The sequence below is a fragment of the Ursus americanus genome, chromosome 14 (assembly GCF_024610735.1).
Source record: "Ursus americanus isolate L20-20 chromosome 14, mUrsAme1.1.p, whole genome shotgun sequence".
NCBI lineage: Eukaryota > Metazoa > Chordata > Mammalia > Carnivora > Ursidae > Ursus > Ursus americanus.
In genome coordinates, this window is record NC_142140.1 from 39,567,148 (window position 1) to 39,588,166 (window position 21,019).

Consider the following 21,019-nt stretch of genomic DNA (forward strand, 5'->3'; position numbering starts at 1 on the left):
GGGCTCCGGGCTGGCCGGAGAGCCTACTTGGAATTTTCTCTCCCTTTGCGCCCCCCCACCTCCCCACCCCCAGCTCCCACATGTGCATGCTCTCTCTAAAAAATTAAAAGGGGGAGGGGAAGCAGACTAGACTAGAGTAGGGCCGTAGAAGATAGGGCTGTGTTTGGAGGTCTAGATCAGGCACTGCATAAGCACGAGGATGCTATTGAATCAAGGAGAAACAAGGAGCACACTTCAGGCCAGGGAGCCAAGAGAACACACAGAACCTTGGTATTCTGCCCACTAGACTGAGTTTTTAAGCAGGAGCTACTAAGGAACTGTAAGGCAGCTGGTCCACAGATAAGAACTGCAGGGGGGAAAGACCCAGTGACCAACATGTAATCCCTGCCCCTAGAGCTCAAGTTACTCCTGAAAGGAGACGGGTGCACACTTACTAAACAAGGGCATGTCCAGTACATAATCAATGTCAAAGGCTGTGCAGTGAGTAAATGTCTTTTTATTTTACAGCCCAGGTACATCTGGAGAAAACCAAGGTCTCAAAATAGCACACTTCACTAAGGGTTGGAGGGGTCCCCATGTCCCTTCCATGCAAGGTAACAGGCATCTGATTCATACATGTTGCTGTAGTATTTTTCTGTTGAAGACCGTGGAGACTTTAGGTCTAGGATTCCTGAATTGTAACTGACACTTCTAACTGTAGCCATAACAAAACTATTTAATCACAGCGAACCACTATCACGAAATGAAAACAGAGACAAAACATATGGTTTAAAGTTAAATAACTGTTTTGAATGTAGCTTCTGGCTACAAATTTTTTTTTTTTTTTAACTGATAGTGATACTGTTTTGGATGACCTCCTCACTGGAGCCTTACCTAATGGGGCCAAATCAGCCCTACACCATTTTCTGTCCTGACTTCTAAATGTTTTGGCATGCAGTGGCTATTAGGTCCTAACAAAAGCACTAAACCATGCGGGAAACCCAGAGGAGTCCTGACCATTTCCAGCAGCCACGCCCCCCTTCTCACCACAGATGCCTTCGGTGGAGCCTGTGAGCTAAAAACAGGGGTCAGGCTGCCTCTCACAGATCCACAGAGCCTAGAACTGGACTGGACAGAGGCTGACCATTCAGCAGATGCCAATCATTAAGTGACAGCATGTCTTTAATCTGTGGATTTTCAAAATGGAACTCCTGAACTTTTCTTAGGAAACAGAATTTTAACACTCTACCTAGTCTGATCCTTTGATTTGAACAGCACTTAACAGCAGCAACAAAACCTCAGAATTTGCACACCACATTCAACCACTATGGAGAACATGGCCCTCTGTTGAAACAGAAATTTTATTAATGACTGCAAGTCCACTAATGACCAACTCAGAATAGCCCAGCAGAATTGAGTTTTGGTGAGAAGAGATTATGTAGAAGAGAGGATACACCTAGCACTTTATGCAACTGACAGTGGAGTGATATGAAGCTTTTCTTTCAGTGCCGAAACCCAAGAATACATCAATATATACAAGATAAGAGGCACACATGTGTCAGCTGTACACACCTCCCACCAGCCTTCTGTAGGAAGTGCTACTGTGATTCCCCACATCACAGATGGAGGTGTGAAATGGCCCATATTATGTCCACAGTGTATCACTGGAAATCAGGGACTTTCTCTCAATAATCCATTATAAACCCGAAAAAACTCAGAGACCATTAATTTAAGCAAAATGCAGTGTGACTGTGCCTTGCCCTATAATGGACACTAGGGAATCTATAGGGAAGTCAGGTTCCAAAAGAATCTCTGGCAAAAACAGCACAGGGGTAGAGGAAGAGTACCTAGAAGAATTTATGCTAAAAAAGCAGTCCCATGGGATGCTTGGGTGGCTCAGTTGGTTAAGCATTTGCCTTTGGCTCTGGTCATGATCCCAGGGTCCTGGGACTGAGGTCCTGCATTGGGCTCCTTGCTCAGTGGGGAGTCTGCTTCTCCCTCTGCCTCTGCCCCTGCTCGGGCTCACCTGCTCTCTCTCCCTCTGACAAATAAATAAAATCTTCTTAAAAAATTAATAAGGAAAAAGGTAGTCCCAGCAGGAAGGCCACCTCATCCTTGATTTGGGGTCATAAGAGAGAACTGGGGACCCATGGGTGGCTTAGTTGGTTAAGTGTCTGCCTTTGGCTTGGGTCATGATCCCAGGGTCCTGAGATTGAATCCTGCATGTGGGGGGGGGGGTGTCCCTGCTCAGTGGGGAGTCTGCTTCTCCCCCCCACCCTGCTCGTGCTTGCTTGTTCCCTCTCTCTCAAAAACAAATAAAATCTTAAAACACACACACACACACACACACACACACACACACACACACACACACGAGAGAACTGACCGCACACATGTCCCAACAGTATCTCAGAGAAAGCAAACATGGTGATTTGGGGGCAGAAAAGGATGTGGGAGGGGGTGCAGGGGTGCCAATATTTAAGCCATCTTCCATAAAGAGGGCCAGGACAAACCTTGGGGATGATATTAAAACATTAAAAAGATAAAAAAATCTGTCTTTCTCAAAGTGCAAACAGCTGAACTCTCTCAAGAAAGAATTCCTGAGTATTCACACCATTACTGCTTAATGCTCAGAGAGCTCAGCAATCCACTCTAGTAGAGTCAATAGTTCACAACTGGGGAGTCTTCCATTCTTCTGTATGTTTTCAATTGTGCAGAATAGAATCTTTTAGCAGAATCAAGGTGAGCCCTTGCTGGACTGTTTTGATCAAGAAATTAACAACCTATCAGTGCTATTCTCTGGACCCCTACACTCCATATCCCACAGGATTACCTTCCTGAAACCCTGAAGTAAAAGTAGTAATACTGAACAGCTCTTACAGAGCTCTCATATCTTGCCAGGATCAATTCCCACCCTGTTTAAAACCCATCACTGTTTTCCAGTACTGACAAGTCTTAAGATCTTAGTGGAAGAGTCATCAGAACCACTGTAACCTGGAGTCCAGCAACAGACCAAGTGATTCTAGCACCCCCACACACTTTGCTGACTATTCTCTACCAAGGATGCCCTTTTTTGTAGCAAATACTTGGAAATTAAGAACATACTTCTGTAGAACCTGTGTGTCACAGAAGAAATCACAAGAGAAATTAGAAAATGTTTTGAGCTGAACAATAATGAAAATACCATAGAATAAAACTTGGTGAGATGCTGCTTACATGATGCCAAAGGGAAATTTACAACTGTAAATGTTTATACTAGGAAAAAAAATCTAAAAATCAATGACATAAAGTCCCCTTAAGAAACTAAAAAAAAGACCATATAAATAAATAAATCTTAAAAAAAGGCAGGGGGGCACCTGCGTGGGTCAGTCGGTTAAGCGTCCATTGGACTCTTGGTTTCAGCTCAGGTCATGATCTCAGGATCAAGCCCCATATTGGGTTCCACGCTCAGCGAGAAGTCTGCTTGAGGATTCTCTCCTGCAACCCCCCCCTTCCCTCCACAGGTGTGAGCTCGCGTGCTCGCTCTCTCTCACATATAAATAAATCAATCTTAAAAAAAAAGAAAAAACTAGAAAAAGACAACTAAAATCAAAGCAAGTGAAAGGAAAAAATTAAAAAGAACCAAACAGAAATAAAATTCAAACCAAATAATATTGAAAAATAAAGCCTTTAAAAGTTGATTCTTTAAGAAGATCAACAAAGTTGCTAAAAACTTTAGCTAGAACATTTAAGAAAAAAGGTATACAAATTACCAATAATGGGGGTGAAATAGGGACTATCCCTACAAACCTTACAGGTACTAAAAGGAAAGTAAGGGAATATTATAAATGATCTAATTTTAATAAATTTGGTATCTTAGGTGAAACTGACAAGTTCCTTGAACACTACTTGGCAAAACTGACACACACACAAAAAATAAACTGAATAACTCTATATCTATTAAAGACATGGAATTCATAATTAAAAATTTTCTCACAAAATTCCATGTCCGTAACTTTTTTTTTTTTTAAGATTTTTTTTTTTACTTATTTATTTGACAGAGATAGAGACAGCCAGCGAGAGAGGGAACACAAGCACGGGGAGTGGGAGAGGAAGAAGCAGGCTCATAGAGGAGGAGCCTGAAGTGGGGCTCGATCCCATAACGCCGATCATGCCCTGAGCCAAAGGCAGACGCTTAACCGCTGTGCCACCCAGGCACCCCAATGTCCACAACTTTTTACTGGTGAACTTCATCAACACTTAAACACTTTCAGAAACTCAAGAAAGTAATACTTCTTCCAATTAATTTTATGAGACTAACATAATTCAGATAAAAAAATCTGACAATCATATAACAAAAAAATTACAGACCAGTATCCCTTATGAACACAGACACAAAAAAATCAATCCAAATATTTTAGCAAATTAAGTCCAGCAATATAGAAAAAGGACAATATAGCATAATGAAGTGAGGTTATCCCAGGAATGGAAAGATAATTTAACATTTGAAAGCTCCTATCATAATTCACTGAATTAACAACCTAAAGGTGGAAAAAATGATCATTTCATCACAGAAAACCCATCTGACAAAATTCAATATTCATTCAAGATAAAATTTCTCAGCAAATCAGGACAAAAAGTGAACTGCCTGAATCTGATATAGGGCATCTATGCATTATATTCAATGATGAAACAGTGAATGCTACTATCAGGAAAATGGTACAGATGATTGCCCTCACCATTTAACATTATATATTGGCGGCCCAAGCCAGGGCAGTAAGGCAAAAGGGGGGGGGGCATAAAATACATTAATAAAAGATTGGAAAAAGAAGAAACAAATCTGTCTCCATTCCTAGATAAAATGAGTATTTACTCAGGAAATCCTAAACAAATGTATAAAACAACTACTAGAACTAATAAATGAATTTAGTAAGATAACAAAATACAAAGTCAATATACAAAAACCAAATGTATTTCTATACAACATATGAAAACTAAAATTTAAAATAGGTGAAATGTGTTTTAATAATATATTTTATTTAGACTAATACATCTACAATATTATTTTAACATGTAATCCCCCAAAATGATTCATGAACAATTTTATTTCATACCCTTTTTTTCATATAAGTCTCCAGAGTACACCGTATATTTTAGAATTATAGCACATACCAATTCCAACTGGCTACATTTCAAATGCCCAATGGCTACACAGGGTCACAGCCACCAGACTGAACAACACAGCTCCAGACTGAACACAGCAATCAAAATTAATCAAAATCAAAGCAGGGTTTTTTTGGGGGGCAGAGGGGACAAAGTAAAAGTTGATCCTAAAATCTGTGGAAGGTAAAAGACCCAGAATATCCAAAGCAATCTTGAAAGAGCAAAGTCAGAGGACTTACGCTATCTGACTTATGAAGCTACAGTAATCAAGACAGTGAAGTACGTATGGGCTTAGAAACAGAGAGATCAATGAAACAGAATAAAATCCAGAAGTAAACTCACACCGTTTACGGTTAATTTTATACAGAGGTGCCAAGGAATTCAGTCAAGGAAACATTCAACAAACGGTTCTGGAATAACCGAACATAATTATACAAAAACAAACCACAGAACTTAGACACTTCACAGCACGTAAAAAATTAACTCAAAATAGTTCACAGATTTAAATGTAAAACTAAAAACCATAAGACTTCTATAAGAAAATCTCTGCAACCTTGGTTTAGGCAAAGATTTCAAAGATACGACAATGAAAGCACTATCCTTAAAAGAAAAAACTGATAAACTGGACTTCATTAAAATTAAACTTTTAGTCTTCAAAGACATTATTAAGAAAATGGAAGAGACAAGCCACAGACTAGGAGAAAATAATTACAAATCATATATCTGATAAAGGACTCAATTCAGAATCTATAAAGAACTCATGCAACTCAACAGGACAAACAACCCAATTTTGAAAAATGGGCAAAAGATTTGAACATTTCACCTGAAAAAGGTATGAACAGTAAATACGCAAAAGAAAAGATCCTCAAGATCATCAGTCATAAGGGAAATACAAGTTAAAACAGCAAGATACCACTTTATACTCACTAGAATGGATATAATCTTAAAGACTATCAGTATCGAGTGCTCGCAAGGATGTGGAGAAACTGGAACCCTTATATAATGGCAGGAATCTAAAATAGCATTCCCCTTGGAAAACAGTTTGGCAGTTTCTTAAAACATTAAACACACACTTACCATACAACCTAGCAATCCCACTCCTAGATATCTACCCAAGAGAAATGAAAACATATGTCCATTTAAAGTCCTGGACATGAATGGGCATGGCAGCATATTTCATAATAGCCCCAAACTGGAAACAACCAAATGTCCACCAACTGATGAATGAATGGATAAACAAAATGTAATATATCCATACAAAGGAAAATCATTCAGCAATAAAAAGGAAAGCACTACTGACATGTAATATGACACGGATGAACCTCAAAAATATCGTGCCCAGTGAAAGAAGCCAGATACAAAAGACTACATATTGTACAATTCAATTGATATGAAGCTTCTAGAAAAGGTAAAACCATAGGGAAAGAAAGATGATCCTTAGTTGCCTGGGGCTGTGAGTGGGGACTGACTAATGAATACAACAAGGGAACTTTCCAGATGATGAAAATATTCTATACCTCAGGTTGTGGTGATGGTTACATAGCTGCATAAACTTACTAAAATTCATCTAATGGTACACTTTAAAATAGGTGCATTTAATGGAATATAAATAACACTTCAATAAATCTGTATAAAAATAAAATTGCTTGATGGCTAGATACATAACAAAGCAAATGTAGCAAAAGATTAGCAACTGTATAATCTTGATAGTATACAGATGTCCACTGTACAATTCCTTAAACTTCTTTGTTTTAATTTTTCATAATAGAAGTCAGGAGGGACTTTTAACACAACTGCAGTAACTTGTATGAACAAATGTCACAATAAACAAAAAGCTGACCTTTACGCTACTGTATCAAATAGTCACTTTGACCTTTTGCTTACTCCTCAAAATGAAAAATTCCCCTTCAGAGTTTTAAAATAGTTTTGACCAAAGGTTAACTGATCATACAATGTGAATTTCAGCATAAGCAGATATAACTTCCACACTTGTCTATAATGCTAATAACTTTACAACACTCTGTGGCTATCTCAACCTCCCAGACCAAGCCTTCTTAGTGTTCCAATGGATGCTCTGCTCCTAATCTTTGAGCCCCTTAAAATGTTGCCCTTCCACAAAGCACAGCCTCTCAGGCCTGTCTTTGAGTCATCACAGTTTAAGCATTGGTCAGTGTGGACAGAAGCCCCAAAGGTAAGAACTCCTCTTTTATTTTTCCTGGGAGCTGGGGAAGGGAATGTGACTAATCAAGGTGGGGAAGGGAGGGCAAACAGTGGTATAAAGTTCATCAAAGACAGAAGGATGCCCTCAAGTCTCCAGTGGTCCAGAGTCAAAGATATGCTAAGAGCAGAAGCCAAGAGCAGCCTATCTTCCCTGCTTTTTCTCCTCTTTCTCTATACCCCCAAACCTGAGCAAAAATGGGTCAGGAGCCTCTAGGGAGCTTTCCTCCCAGCTTGAAAAAACTGTGGGATTACCCTGTGCTGTCATTTACCCTGAACACTGCTCTGCATTGCCAATACAGTCTGGCCTTGTTTTGCCACTGCATTTATAATCCCAACACCCTCGAATGGTTTCCAGTTCTTTCTTTCAGGAACACCTTAGCTACACGCATGTCGGAAAGGACTTTGCTGCTGGTCATCAGTATTTCCCAAAAGTTGCAGGCAAAACTCTTCTATCATCTTCTACAATCTATATTTGGGCTGAAGACGCTTAAAACAGAAGCTTATTTCCCTGATAACAGGCCCTCAAAACATGTTGTAGTTACCACTTGTGCACAGATACCTAAAGGAGTAGACAGCTGCTGGGGAGTCAAGTTCTTCTTTCTGTTTCTTATAAACAATGTAGTAAGAGTGCATAAAATTCTATCCCTACTTCATAAGTAGGGCTTGGGGGATGAGAAGTGGGGACCAGTGGGAAATCTAGAATATGGGCCAATGATGCTAAGATTTTTCTCACAGAGATGTAATAAAGTGTACATGAATGCTTTAGCTGCTGTTACCAGCAAGGAGATCCTCACTGGCTAACAGTATACAAGTCCACCAGCTCTGCATTTCATGAGATATTCTGGAAGCACTTCCTTCCATGTTCTAAGGGCTTCAGAGACTGGAGAAATGAAATAGTGTAAACACCCAACTGTCACTTGAAGTGGAGACCACCTTGATGAGATAAAACTTCTGAATCTGTGTGGCCTCCAACCCACTCACTACAAGAAGACATCTGCAGGATTTCAAGACTTTAGATAAGGTAACTCCAGCAGCAATTTGATTATTGCCTGATACTTCAGCAATTCTGTGACTTGCTGTCCCACCTTATGTTTCAACTTTACTGTGTATATTTTCTCCATTAGGTCCCTAAGCAGAAAGCATACTGTGGTAAAAACAATTTTTAAAATCACAGGTCCCCAAGTCCACCTCAAGTTTGTTAGTAAATGAGAGCCACAAATTTCTTCGTCTCTATCAGAATTTCACATTAATCATTGGAATAAACATTTCTTGATCTCCTGCCCACAAAGAACTTAAAACACCAGAGCGAGATAAACCTTGCTACTGAAGGAAATGATAAGTACATATAACATTTTGGACCCTAAGACACAGCCAATATCCATCTTTGGAAAAAAGGTTTTAAGAGTTTCAGGAAATTTAACAGTTACTACTTAACATCCCAGAGCACTTGGATAGCATATGTTTATTATTCAAAATAATGCACGGAACGTGCTAATTTTATGTAAGGATCAAGGCACATAGTGAAGAGCCTCTGCTCTTAACAACAGTTCCCCAAGGAAACCCATGAGCATGGTAAATTGCTTCTTCCTCTTTTTATTAGTCTCCTACAGCTGGTTCAAGCTGTCCAGCCCTCGGGGACAAGTTAATAACATAGCTTGCAAATAGATCTTTCCCCCAGAAAAAAGAAATCCAGCAGCCCACCAAAACTGTCACCAGCCCTTCCCACACTTACCAGTGCCATAGGGAGGATGCAGCTGATGGCAGTGAGCATCAACGGCCTGAAAAAATACAGGTGGTAGTTTCAATTTTTATTTAGAATTCTTACTTGCCAACTGCCTGAAAATTTTTAAGGCTACACGAATGGGTCTCCATGCCTCAGCCTGTGTTAAGCCACTTCATGGTCCAATCACATTTGTTAACAAACACTAGCAGTGATTCACTAAACAGCAGAGATGAAGGAAAGGAGTGAACTATGGGTGAGCTTCTGGGTCTGGGGTAGAAAGGGATATGATATAGGAAAGCTAGCCTAAGGAGATCAAGATGGATGAATTCAGGTCTTGGAGGGCACGGGGTGAGGTGAGAAGGGACTAAAAGGGGTAAGAGGAAGAAACAAGGTTAAAGCACAGAGACAAAGGAGTAGGTGAACATCACCCCAGAATGGGACAAAATCAGCAGCAGTGGTGGTGATACTGGGGTGCCAGCAGGCCTCTGACTTTAGGCAAGGCTCACCCTTACAGTCCAGTTTAAGTGGTGGACCTTCATTTCTCCCATATTTCTCATCTACATATTCTCAGCTTCTAGGAGGTCAGCCTCTCTGGCTCCTGATTATAACCTTGCTTCCTTTCGCTTTTTCTTTACAGGTCTCCACGGAAGTAGGGCTGACTTATAACTGAGGCACCCATGCTATTCATGTTTTAAAAATCTGATTAAATTTGAAGATTTCTCTCGTCTAACCTTAACTCAGCTCTGTCTCTGATCATTAAAATAAATACCAAGAAACCCAAAGACCTCACTAAAATAAAAAGTTATTTACGCAAAATACAATAAAGCAAAAATATGAGCCATCCATCCTTGATCACGAGGGTACTTTTTATTATGAAAAATTCTAAACATCTACAAAAGTGAAGAGTATGATGAAACCCATGTACCCATCACCCAGCTCCAACATCAACGCATGGCCAGGTCCACTCTATCTATACCTCATCTATCCATTACCTGCCACATTATCATGGAGTAAATCCCAGCCTATCTTTTAGGGTGTGCGTTTTAATGAAAAACCTTTGGAAAGTACTTACTACAAAAGGCTGGTTAAACCCCTACCAGAATTCTAAGAGTTTTCCAGTGGGTGCCAAATAAGCAGGATGACCACCATTTTTATGACCCAACGTCATATCCAGGAACCAAACCAAAAGAAATGTAGACAGGAGCTGACATCCAATGAACCGTCATTGTAGGATTAAAAGCCAAATCTCAGACCATGTTCACGCAGCCATAAGCCCATCTTGTCCAAAATGATTTCAAATAATGCTCTGCCTCTTGTAGCTACTGCTACTGTGAGGAGGCATATAAGAGGGAATACACCAAATACTATCTTGGCAGTACCATCCATGTTCCCACTCTACTCTAGAGGATACCTCAGAGGCTACCATATCTTACTGATAAAGCCACACACTCCAAAAACATAATTCAAAGACAGAACTACTGACTGATGGCCTTAGCTATGCTCAAAACATATAATGCTATTTTTATAACCTTTCTGTTTATATAAAACTCCGTCAGAAATGGAAGCTCCTTGAGGACAGAGATTTGAAACGATTTCCTTCTCTGCCATATGCAAGCACTTGGAACAATGCCAGCACCAGTACTAGGTCCTAGATGCTAACACTACCCTCTGTCACTGCACACCCACATTCTCCTCCAGAACCCAGAGAGGCACCAAGATCTTTCAGGCTTCAAGGGGATGAAGGAGGAGGCCAGATATAGCTCCTCTGAGGAAGGTTAAAAAGAATTAAAAACGTTTAAAAAAAAAGGAAGGACAAGAGGTCTCCTGAGAGTTTGCAAAGGGTTCTGAAGGGCAGAGACGCTTACAGGAGGTTTGTGGAGACAAATGTCAAACAAAATGGGTTAGAGAACAGCCAACAGGAAGGAGTTCAGGCTGGAGTCTGAAGAAGATAATTTAAATTTTTCAACAGACCAAGATAATCAAAGTGGCACTTTTAGTGGATATATCAGAAAATATGAAATAGAAGTAGAAAAAGATTTATTTATATTTCCTCTCTCACCATTCCAAAAAAAGAGGTGGCAGAAACCAAAGGCAAAGAGATCTTAAAATTATTTTACGGTAGAGGTCAAACTACTTTCCCCCCAGCTTTCAGCATCTATCTAAAAGTTAAAAAAACAGAAGACACTCAGGAAACACTTGTTTATTGGGAATCAACAAGTTCTTAACCTATCCCAATTACCAATGAACAAAGAAAACCAAATGGTTCATAAAGAACACTTCGATGAAAAGGAACAATACCTGCCACCCCATCCCTCCCCAGCATCCCAGTCTTCCTATCCAGGAGAAATCTCTATCAGTTCTTCTGCTTGTCACCAACATCATTAAGCATGGCCATGATTCTCTAGCAGATTTAGCTTACTTATACCTCTCCCTGCTACCCCCTTCCAAGGCCCAACCTTTTTATATTTCAATTACTATTTTCAGTTCCTTCTATCAGTTACCTTTGTAACTTTAAAGTATTGTTTACAGGACCAGAATTGCATTTTCTTCCTTGTGCTTCCAAAGCCACTATCCTTGAGCCATTCAAAGGACATTCAGACATTAGGCACAAATACGTTATCTCTATTTAGTCGCCACCAATTACCTACACTTGTGCTACTTATGTGTCTGATTTATATTTGGCTTACAACTTTTTGCATATAGTTTTTCTGCTTTGCATAGAAATTCTAATTCCCTTGCCCCTTGTAAAAAGTTCTACGGTTTCTCCACTGTATTCTATCTTCCAGCTTCATTTTATCTGTTGCTCGGAATCTACCCATTCCCATTCCCGAATAAATTTTTCTTGGATCCCACCAAAGTGGTGTTCAAATTTGAGATGGCTACTTTCCAGCATAAAACAGAGTTCCTGTTGTATAGGTAACACGGGACTTTCATTGGACTACTTAGTTCAACCATTTCTTGAATATCTTCCTCTTTTTGATTTTCATCAGCAAGGAACAGCTCCAGAAAAGGTGTAAGAAAAGAAAATTTCAGGAGTCCTTGACATCTGAAAACAAGTGTATTTTCCTATGACAGAACTCTAGGTTCAAAACCATTCTCCCTCAGGACTTGGAAGACTGCTGCTCCACTGCCTTCTGGTTGTCACAGTTGTGGATGACACGTCTGATTCCCATTTCTTTTAGAAGATCCAGTGCATCTTTACAAAAACTCTTAGGGTTTTCCATCTATTCTTGTTTTTCTGAAATTTCACAGTGACAATTCTAGCAGTGGGTCTTTCTTTATTCTTCTGGGTGTTGGGAAGAACCTTTCAATATGAAGAACGGTCCTTTCTTTAGATTCTGGAAATTTTCTTCTTATACTTTTAAATATTTCCCTCTTTTCCATTTTTTGTTCTCACTTCCCAGAAATTCTGGTAGGTGATGGATCTCTGGATTGATCCTCTATGTTTCTTTTTTCTGCATCAATTTTTGCCTGTATTTTGGCTTTATGTTGAGATTTTCTCTTGATTTTATCTTCTGATCTATCTATGGAATATTTTTTAACTTGGCAAACCCATAATTCATCTCTATGAGCTTTTTTATTTTGACAGTTTCTTCCAGATGGCCTCTCTGATTGTTTCATGGATGCCATGTCTTCTTGAATATCTTGGAGAATACTAAATATGTACGCTTTTAAAAACAAGCAAAATCATCTACTGGTCTGTTTCAGCTCAGATCAATTTTCCTGTTTCTCTTCCATTTTGCATGTTTTCCTCAAATGTCTGGTGATTCTTGGTTAAAAAACAAAGGGTCACCAAAAAAAAGGGAATGAAGTAGTGATACATGCTACAATTTGGATGAACCTCGAAAACATCACGCTAAGTGAAAGCAACCAGACACAAAAGGTCATATATTGCATGATTCCATTTATATGACATATATAGAATAAGTAAATCCATAGAGACACAAAAAGAAGATTAGTGGTTGCCCAGGGCTGGGGGGAGTGGGAAATAACTGTTTAATGGGTACCAGGTTTCCTTTTGGGTAATGAAAATGTTCTGGAACTAGATGGAGATTATGGTTGCACACTGTAAATATACTGAACGCCACTGAATTTCAACTTTAAAATGGTTAATTTTATATGAATATTACAACTTTAAAAGGGGAGGGGGCGTCAGGAAAATGAATCCTAACTCTGTGTGCATGGACAAAACCTGTCAACTGACAGGCTTTTCTTTAGGGTGCTTAATCAGAGGCAGCATACACATAAGACTCAAGAGCCCCCAAAGTGACCAATAAGATTAGCCCAATCTTACACTCTCTAAGGGCCCTATCTCTCCCCAGGCTATTCGATTTCTTAAAAATAAGCAGATTATTTTGTCTAGAAACCAAGTGGGGGCAGGGTTGATTATTTTACATAGAAACCTTTAATTAATCCCCTCATTTGCCGCTCATTTATCTCTTCCAGCCTTTGTCAGTCAAATCAAACCCCGCAGTCTCTTCAAAGACCTGCTGGACAAACTGGCTCCAGTGTGCAAGGTCCCCACAAGCCACCTCCCTCAACCTATTCTCTTTTTGTATTATGAATTTATAACATGAATATGCCTTTACTTTCATTTTCATATCTCAAAATAGAAAACCACCCCTAAATTTACCTCGTGCTCTTCATCATCATCTCTCCCCGCCCTCCCCAACTCTCCAGGCAACCGATTTACTTTCCTTCACAATGGGTCTGCATTTTCCAGAATTTTATATGGTTGAAATCATAAAATATTTACTCTTTTCTCCCCCTGGGTTCCCTCATTCAGCATACTTTTTTGGGATTTACCAACGATGCTTATAGAAGCTATTCACTCTTTTTATACTGCTGAGAAGTATGTTGTTCTATGGACACGCCATTATTTGTTCATTCATCTATTTGTGGATATTTGGGTTGTTTCCAGTTTTTGGCTATTGCAAATAAAACTGCTACAGACATGTGAATACCAAACAAACAAAGACAAATGGAGGGGGGACAAAGGTATGTGAGGACAGCCAACTATCTTGCAGCAGAAGCCAATGTTAACACGCTAATAAAAAAAAAAAAATTGATGTGTTCTATGTCATAAAATTCAAAACTTTTAAAACATTCACATTGTATTTATGATTGCAGATATTATTAGTCATTTTTACAGCTACTCATTATCAGCATGGTCCTAAGAACCCACTTTTATCTTGATAATCGATGACACAGGAAGTTACATTTAGACATCAAAAATACTACAGGAAAAAAAAATACAGGAAACCTATCCAACTTGCCAGTATAGTTGGGTGTCTTTATCCTACTCCCCCTCCAGTTATGAAACCAGTACACTCTAAATGTTGGACACATCCTTTCAGCAGCCAAAGAAAGGACATACTCTTTTCTCTGCACTTCGATAACCTGAATTGTTTCACAATTTTTTTGTCCTTCCACATGAATTCTCCACATGAATATAACGTATAATACCTTGCCTCACCTCTGAAGATTTTGTTTTATCATGTCTGCATGAAGTTCAGGCTTCTGTATCAGAATTGACAAAACTAATTCTGAGATGCACCCCAAGCTGGGAACCATACATCTACCAGGTATATACTGCCTCTGTTTAGAATTCAGCAGGCTTCATGGAAGTCCTTTGATAAGTGTGTCTTCTATTTACAAATGGGAACATACAGAAGTAGAGGTCTGGGGTTAAACTCTCAACTTTTGCACTTTTTGACCTGACTCAGTCAGATCAACAAGCAACTCTCAAAGAGTTTAGACCCTGGCTTACAAACAACAGTTCCCAATTAGCATAAATACACAGCAAGACACATGCACAGAATGGTAGAGAGACAGGAGTGCCCAACTGACTGGGGAACAGGGAGGGCTTCGTGGGAGAAGGGATTCAAGGGTAAATCCTCAGCTTCCAGCTTGATGGATGGTGGTATCACCAATTAAGACAGAGAATCCAGGAAGCTAAGTTTGATGGCATTGGAATTATTTCTTATAAAAGGATACAACGCTATCTACAGACTCTGGAAAATGAGAGCCTAAAGTAAGGGATAAAAGAAATGAGAATGAGTAGCACATGTACTGGCCAGGAAAGAAACAGCTAGTCAAAGACAGCAAATTTCTCAGATGGAGACCACTTTGTTCATGATTATCAGAACAGCTCTGCTCTGTTAAAATCTCCAAACCAACCTTTTGCTCACTCTCCCTGTCTTTTTCTCTGTTTATGATTGATAACTTGTGGTTTTCACAGTAAAACCATTTCATGTGTATAAAGGTTCGTGACAGTTCAAAGAAAAGGGAACACAACAAAAGCTTCAAATTCTGACAATTCATGTCAATTTGAGTAATCAAGCCACAGCACAGACACATTTTAGGAAGAGCAAGATGAGAAGCTTCCTGTATCTCACTCTGTACCTTTCTCAAATCTTTCCTATAACTCTTCCCTCTTTTGGGCAGAGGAATCTAATCGGTCAAATTTTTCCTAGAGCAGTAGGGGCAAAGGTGAAGTTAGGAAAACAAAAAAACGGGAGAGACTGGAACAGAGCACAAGTTAAAGCAAGGAGATGCCCCAACAATAAGAACCTCAAAACCAACTAAGCAGGCCCAAGACCAAACACTGCAGTCAACCAAAAATGTAGGAATAACAGACAAGCTATAGTCCCCTTCATCCTTTTCCTGGTTCCAATTCAAAATTCATTGTGTTACTTTTACTTTTCTTATCAGTGGGCCCCAGAAGAAGGGAACCAGAGGCTCTGGATGAAGACAAAAAAATCCAAAGTACATGATCCATCTACCACATGCACATTCGGAGACACGATCAGCAATATGTCACCCAGAACCTTCCTCAATGTGGCTTTTAGTCTATCACTGAAAATGCACAATCCTAAGAATGTGTTCTAAGGAACCAGAGCAAATAAGTAACAATCCCATTGTCCTGCACTTGCCCTGCCTCCACCATGACCATTTGTTTGAACATTCATGTGACAGGCACTTCACATTAATTATCTCATTTAATGCAGTGAAGGAGATATTTTTATCATTATTTTACAGATGAGAAAACCGAAGCTTAGATATGATGAGGAACTTGCCCAAGGCCACATTATATTAAATGGCAAAAAAGGGAATGGAGCCCAACCATCTGACCACTAGCCCAGGCTCTGGCCAAGGTCCAACAAACACAAAGGCCATATTCATGAAAGTGTTCACAGCAACATAACCGGCCCCCAAGAACGGTAACACAATAGTACTTACCTAAACGCCCAACGGGGAAAGTATGAGCAAATTACGGCTCAGTATGATGATGTGATATTCAGCCATTTAAAGTAATTTATGAGGATGAAATAAAAACAGGGGGAAATACTTAAAATACAGGCATACCTCACTTCATTGTAGTTGGCAGACACTGTTTGTTTTTGTTTTTTACAAACTGAAGGTTTGTGGCAAACCTGCATCAAGTAAGTCTATCAGTACCATTTTTTTCTAAAGCTTTTGCTTACTTCATGTCTCTGTGTCACATTTTGGTAACTCTAGCAACACTTCAAACTTTTTCATTACTATTATATTCGTTACGGTGATCTGTGATTAGTGATTACAACTTGCTGAAAGCTCAAGTGACGGTTAGCACTTTCTAGCAATAAGGTATTTTTTAATTAAGATATTTACATTGTTTTATAGACACAATGCTACTGCAAACTTAATAGACTACAGTATAGTGTAAACATAACTTTCATTTGCACTGGGATACAAAAAAAAATCATTTGACTTGCTTTATTGTGATATATGCTTTATTGCAGTGGTCTGGAACCAAACTTGCAACATCTCTGAGGCATGCCTGTATATAAGAAAAAAGCAGAATATAATACATGTACATAGCAATTACCAGAATGTAACGTCAGCCAGGGCAGGGACCTATGTTGTTCGATGCTATTTTTCCAGTGCCTGGCTGGCACACAGTTAAGTGCTTAATAAATATTGGTTGAATGAATGAATTGAAGCACAGTAATATTATATACAAATACGGGTAAGACCTGAAGGATTACAAGCAAGGAAGAAAACTTTTATTTTAGGTTAATGAAATTATGAAGGATATTTCTTTTTTAAATACTATAGTAACATTTCAACAATAAAAGGTTAAATATAAATAAGTTAAGGATTAGAACACAAATGTGGGATTAAAATCACCCACTGAGGGGGTGCCTGGGTGGCTCAGTCAGCTGAACGGCCAACTTTTTTAAGATTTTATTTATTTGTTTGAGAGAGAGAGCGTGAGTGTGGGGCCCGGGGGGCGGGGAGGCAGAAGGAGAAGTAGACTCTCGGCTGAGCAGGGAGCCCACCGCAGGGCTCAATCCCAGGATCCTGGATCATGACCCGAGCTGAAGGCAGACGCTTAACCGACTAAGCCACTCAGGCACCCCCGGCTGACTCTGGATTTCGATTCCGGTAGTGATCTCGGGGTCCTGGGATTGAGCCCGTGTTGTAGGGCTCCCCAGGGAGTCTGCTGGGATTCTCTCCCTCTCCCCCTGCTTGTGTGCTCTCTAAAATAAATAAATCTTAAAATAAGACCACCCCTTGCTTATGCACAGTTCCTACGATAGCGTGAAAGCACAAGAAAAAGACTAGAATGAAAGCTAGCCTTGAATCTGATTAAGAGCTTCTTTTCTGGAAGGCAGTAAACATGCTGTGTGCAGTGCCAGGTGCACAGTGAGCACACAAAGTCAATGATGACAATAACCTTTCTAAACTGGCAAGATACGGACAACTGTAGCACTAGTTGTACTTAGGCAATTCTCAACGTCACTCTGGACATTTCTCATCTCCCTTTTAAAAATAAATTTGTACATCAGTAAAACACACATCAGATTTCCACAGTAAGGCATCATGAAGTATGTCAACACACCCACTAACAAGAAACTATTTGAAACACAGGATTTTAATCTAGATTCTACTGAGATACAGGCATGCAAAGAAACCTGACATCAGGTCATAAAAATAGAAATCAGATGGCTGCTCAGCACATAAACACTCAATGTTACCAGGCCCAGCTTGAGGATACTTTCCCATTAATAGTAATAAAAAAACAACAATTACCATTAACAAATACATAAATAAAAATAAAATGGTCTAAAATCCCACTATATCAGGATACAAAAAAGCTGACATAAGTAAAATTAAAGTCTTTTCCAGATATTATACAAAACTTGGTTGCCACTTAAGAGAAAGACTAAATGTAAGGTATTTTGTGAAGAACATCAATTGCTCATGTTACCAGTAACAAATGCATAGAAATGAGACTGTTTTGAACACGAGGCTATAAAGACTTCTGCACTTGGAGTCAGAAGCCCTCAAAACTAATTATGATTCATCTACAAAGGGGAAAAATGATCCGCGGAAGAAGACTTATGAGAGATTTTCCAGCCACATTTTGCTGAATATCAAACACTAGATTTTAAAATAAATTCAAGCAAGAGGGTGGCAGAATAAAGTATTCTGTGTAACATTTTCCTAGCTCTACTGCAATTAATACAGCAATTCCTAAAGCAAGAACTGTAGTAAAAACACTCATTATAACCAGCGTATTTCTCCAATCCTATCTGGAGGAACACAGCGCTTAAGAAGTGAACAGAGCAGTTAAGCAATGAAGAAGTTTAAAAACTCTAACAGTAAAGACATCCCAGGCTGCATTCACAATCCTCCACATACTACTCCCTTTAACCTATGCTTCTTAGTTTCCCGCCGTAGCTCAAAAGGTAACTTTCCCATCCCCATGCGTATTGACCTGTGGGGCTTGGACTTGACTTGCGTTACCTGCACTGCCCTTCTACTCTACCTTCAAAGTTCTCCTGTAACACAAAGCTCAGATAGCTCACTTTGGCTCCACTGACTGCATCTAGCCCAAAGTGGACTATTTCTTCTCTTTTCTTATGCATTCGGGTGGGACCCTGAACCACATTTCTCCTCTCCTGCCCACACCCCTAGCAGGCTGCAGAGAGGAGCAGAATAGTATGCGGGAGACTCCTCTGGCCCATCACCAATGAAAGCTGGCCTGGACTATCTGGGCTGAGCCTCTTCCTAAGGGCTTGATAGCAAATGCCTCAGGAGTTTGACGGAACAGCGCTAACAGGACTCACTGAATGACAAAATTCTTCTTGGCTTACTACTACATATTTTGCAATAAAAAGGTCTGTTATTACCAGAAAAGGCCTCTCTCATCTATAAGATAACAATCAAATAATCTTCATGTGAGTTTCATATGAAAATACAGGGTTTTAAAAGTTAACTTTGTTTTCCTTAAAGACTTTCCTTAAGACCTAAAGACATACACAATCACGACAAATATTTGTCAGAGATTTTCCCCCTCCTACCACATAATACCTCACCTGGCAATCATCTAATCTCTAATGACTACAACTGATACTTGAACAACATGGGTCTGAACTCCACAGAGCCACTTATACACAATTTTTTCACAATACAGTACTGTAAATGTCTTTTCCTTATGACTTTCTTTTCACTAGCTTACTTTATTGTTAAGAATCTGGTATTAATACATGAAACATACAGAATATGTGTTGACTGTTTATGTTATTGGTAAGGCTTCTAGTCAAAAGTAAACTACTAGTATTAAGTTCTGGGGGAGTCAAAAGTTATACGTGGATTTTTGGCAGTGTGGGGGTTGGCACCCCTAATCCCCGCCATTGTTCAAGGGTCAGCTGTATCCTATCTGTGTAAGATGACAGCTCATTCTAAAAACAATGCTTCCTGGGGTGCCTGGGTGGCACAGCGGTTAAAGCATCTGCCTTCAGCTCAGGGCGTGATCCCGGCGTTATGGGATCAAGCCCCACATCAGGCTCCTCCGCTATGAGCCTGCTTCTTCCTCTCCCACTCCCCCTGCTGTGTTCCCTCTCTCGCTGGCTGTCTCTATCTCTGTCGAATAAATAAATAAAATCTTTAAAAAAAAAAAAATAAAAAAAAAATAAAAACAATGCTTCCGGTTCGTCATTCATTATTTGAACACCAGTAGTTTCCCCCAATAACAGATAAGCATTTTCTCTGTTGTCTATCCTTAGCCTTTAATCTGATTTCCTGGACACTTTCTTTTCTCAATTAATGATCTTACTTACTTATGGACTTGTCTTACAACACATACAGAAAGTTACCCTGAGCCCTCACTAAACCAAAAACCCAGTGTCCCAGACAATTGAAATTTTAATATTCAAGAGACATCAAATCTCCGAAGGCAACAAAAAGTTTAATTTTATGCTGAGCAATGCCTCATCCATAGGTAACTGCAAACACACAATTAGTAAAACAGACATGAGTATCAGTGAAAAAGTCAAGTCAGTCCTCAAACTTAGCTTTCATTCATAAACAACTATTCATATGGCTATAATTTTAAACCACATACATGTCATACCAGCCAAATAGCACCTAAATCATATGAAAGAATTAAACATCCTGATATGTCACAGAGTTGTACGAATAGCACCATGATCAATGGGGGACATCAGTGGTGATCTGGATGATCACCACTGATCTCCACTCTCAGATACACATGCAACAGGGGAGCCAGAATAGTCAAAGCACCAATAAACACCATTCTGTAAATGCTGCACTTAAATTATTGCCTCCTGTCTCATAAAATATTAATTACAAATATAAAAACGTTAGCTTTTAGCCAGCCTAAAAAAAAAAGATTGTATATGATTCCCTCTCCTTTATTCTTAACCAAACTCTTTTTGCCTAGCCTCTTTGGTCAAATTCCCAAACTACTTAAAACACCACTGAGTCCCTTTATGTGCAGCCAAGCCACCAGAAGAGCCAGCATCCTTGCTGCCCAGCTCCAGAAAGAAAATGGTTATTAGCATGCTTCTCAGTGAGGTCTAGGGAGTGGGGGAAAAAATCTATCTTCTACCGTGATCTAAATTTTCATGGACCATTTTCCCCTTTGCCCCATTTTCTCTTTAA

At 39.5% G+C, this 21,019-nt stretch overlaps 1 protein-coding gene across 2 annotated transcripts in view; it reads right to left on the minus strand.

The window, feature by feature from the left end:
- ARIH2 (ariadne RBR E3 ubiquitin protein ligase 2) overlaps positions 1 to 21,019 on the minus strand; it is a 46,240-nt gene that overhangs the window by 18,157 nt on the left and 7,064 nt on the right. The window contains exon 2 of one of the 2 annotated variants that reach the window (XM_045778408.2): positions 9,074 to 9,119. The exons of the other annotated variant lie outside the window; for it this stretch is intronic. Within the exon in view, the coding sequence (XP_045634364.1) occupies positions 9,074 to 9,112 (39 nt within the window). The 5' untranslated portion in view covers positions 9,113 to 9,119. The remainder of the gene's footprint in view (positions 1 to 9,073; positions 9,120 to 21,019) is intronic. 2 annotated transcript variants of the gene reach the window in all.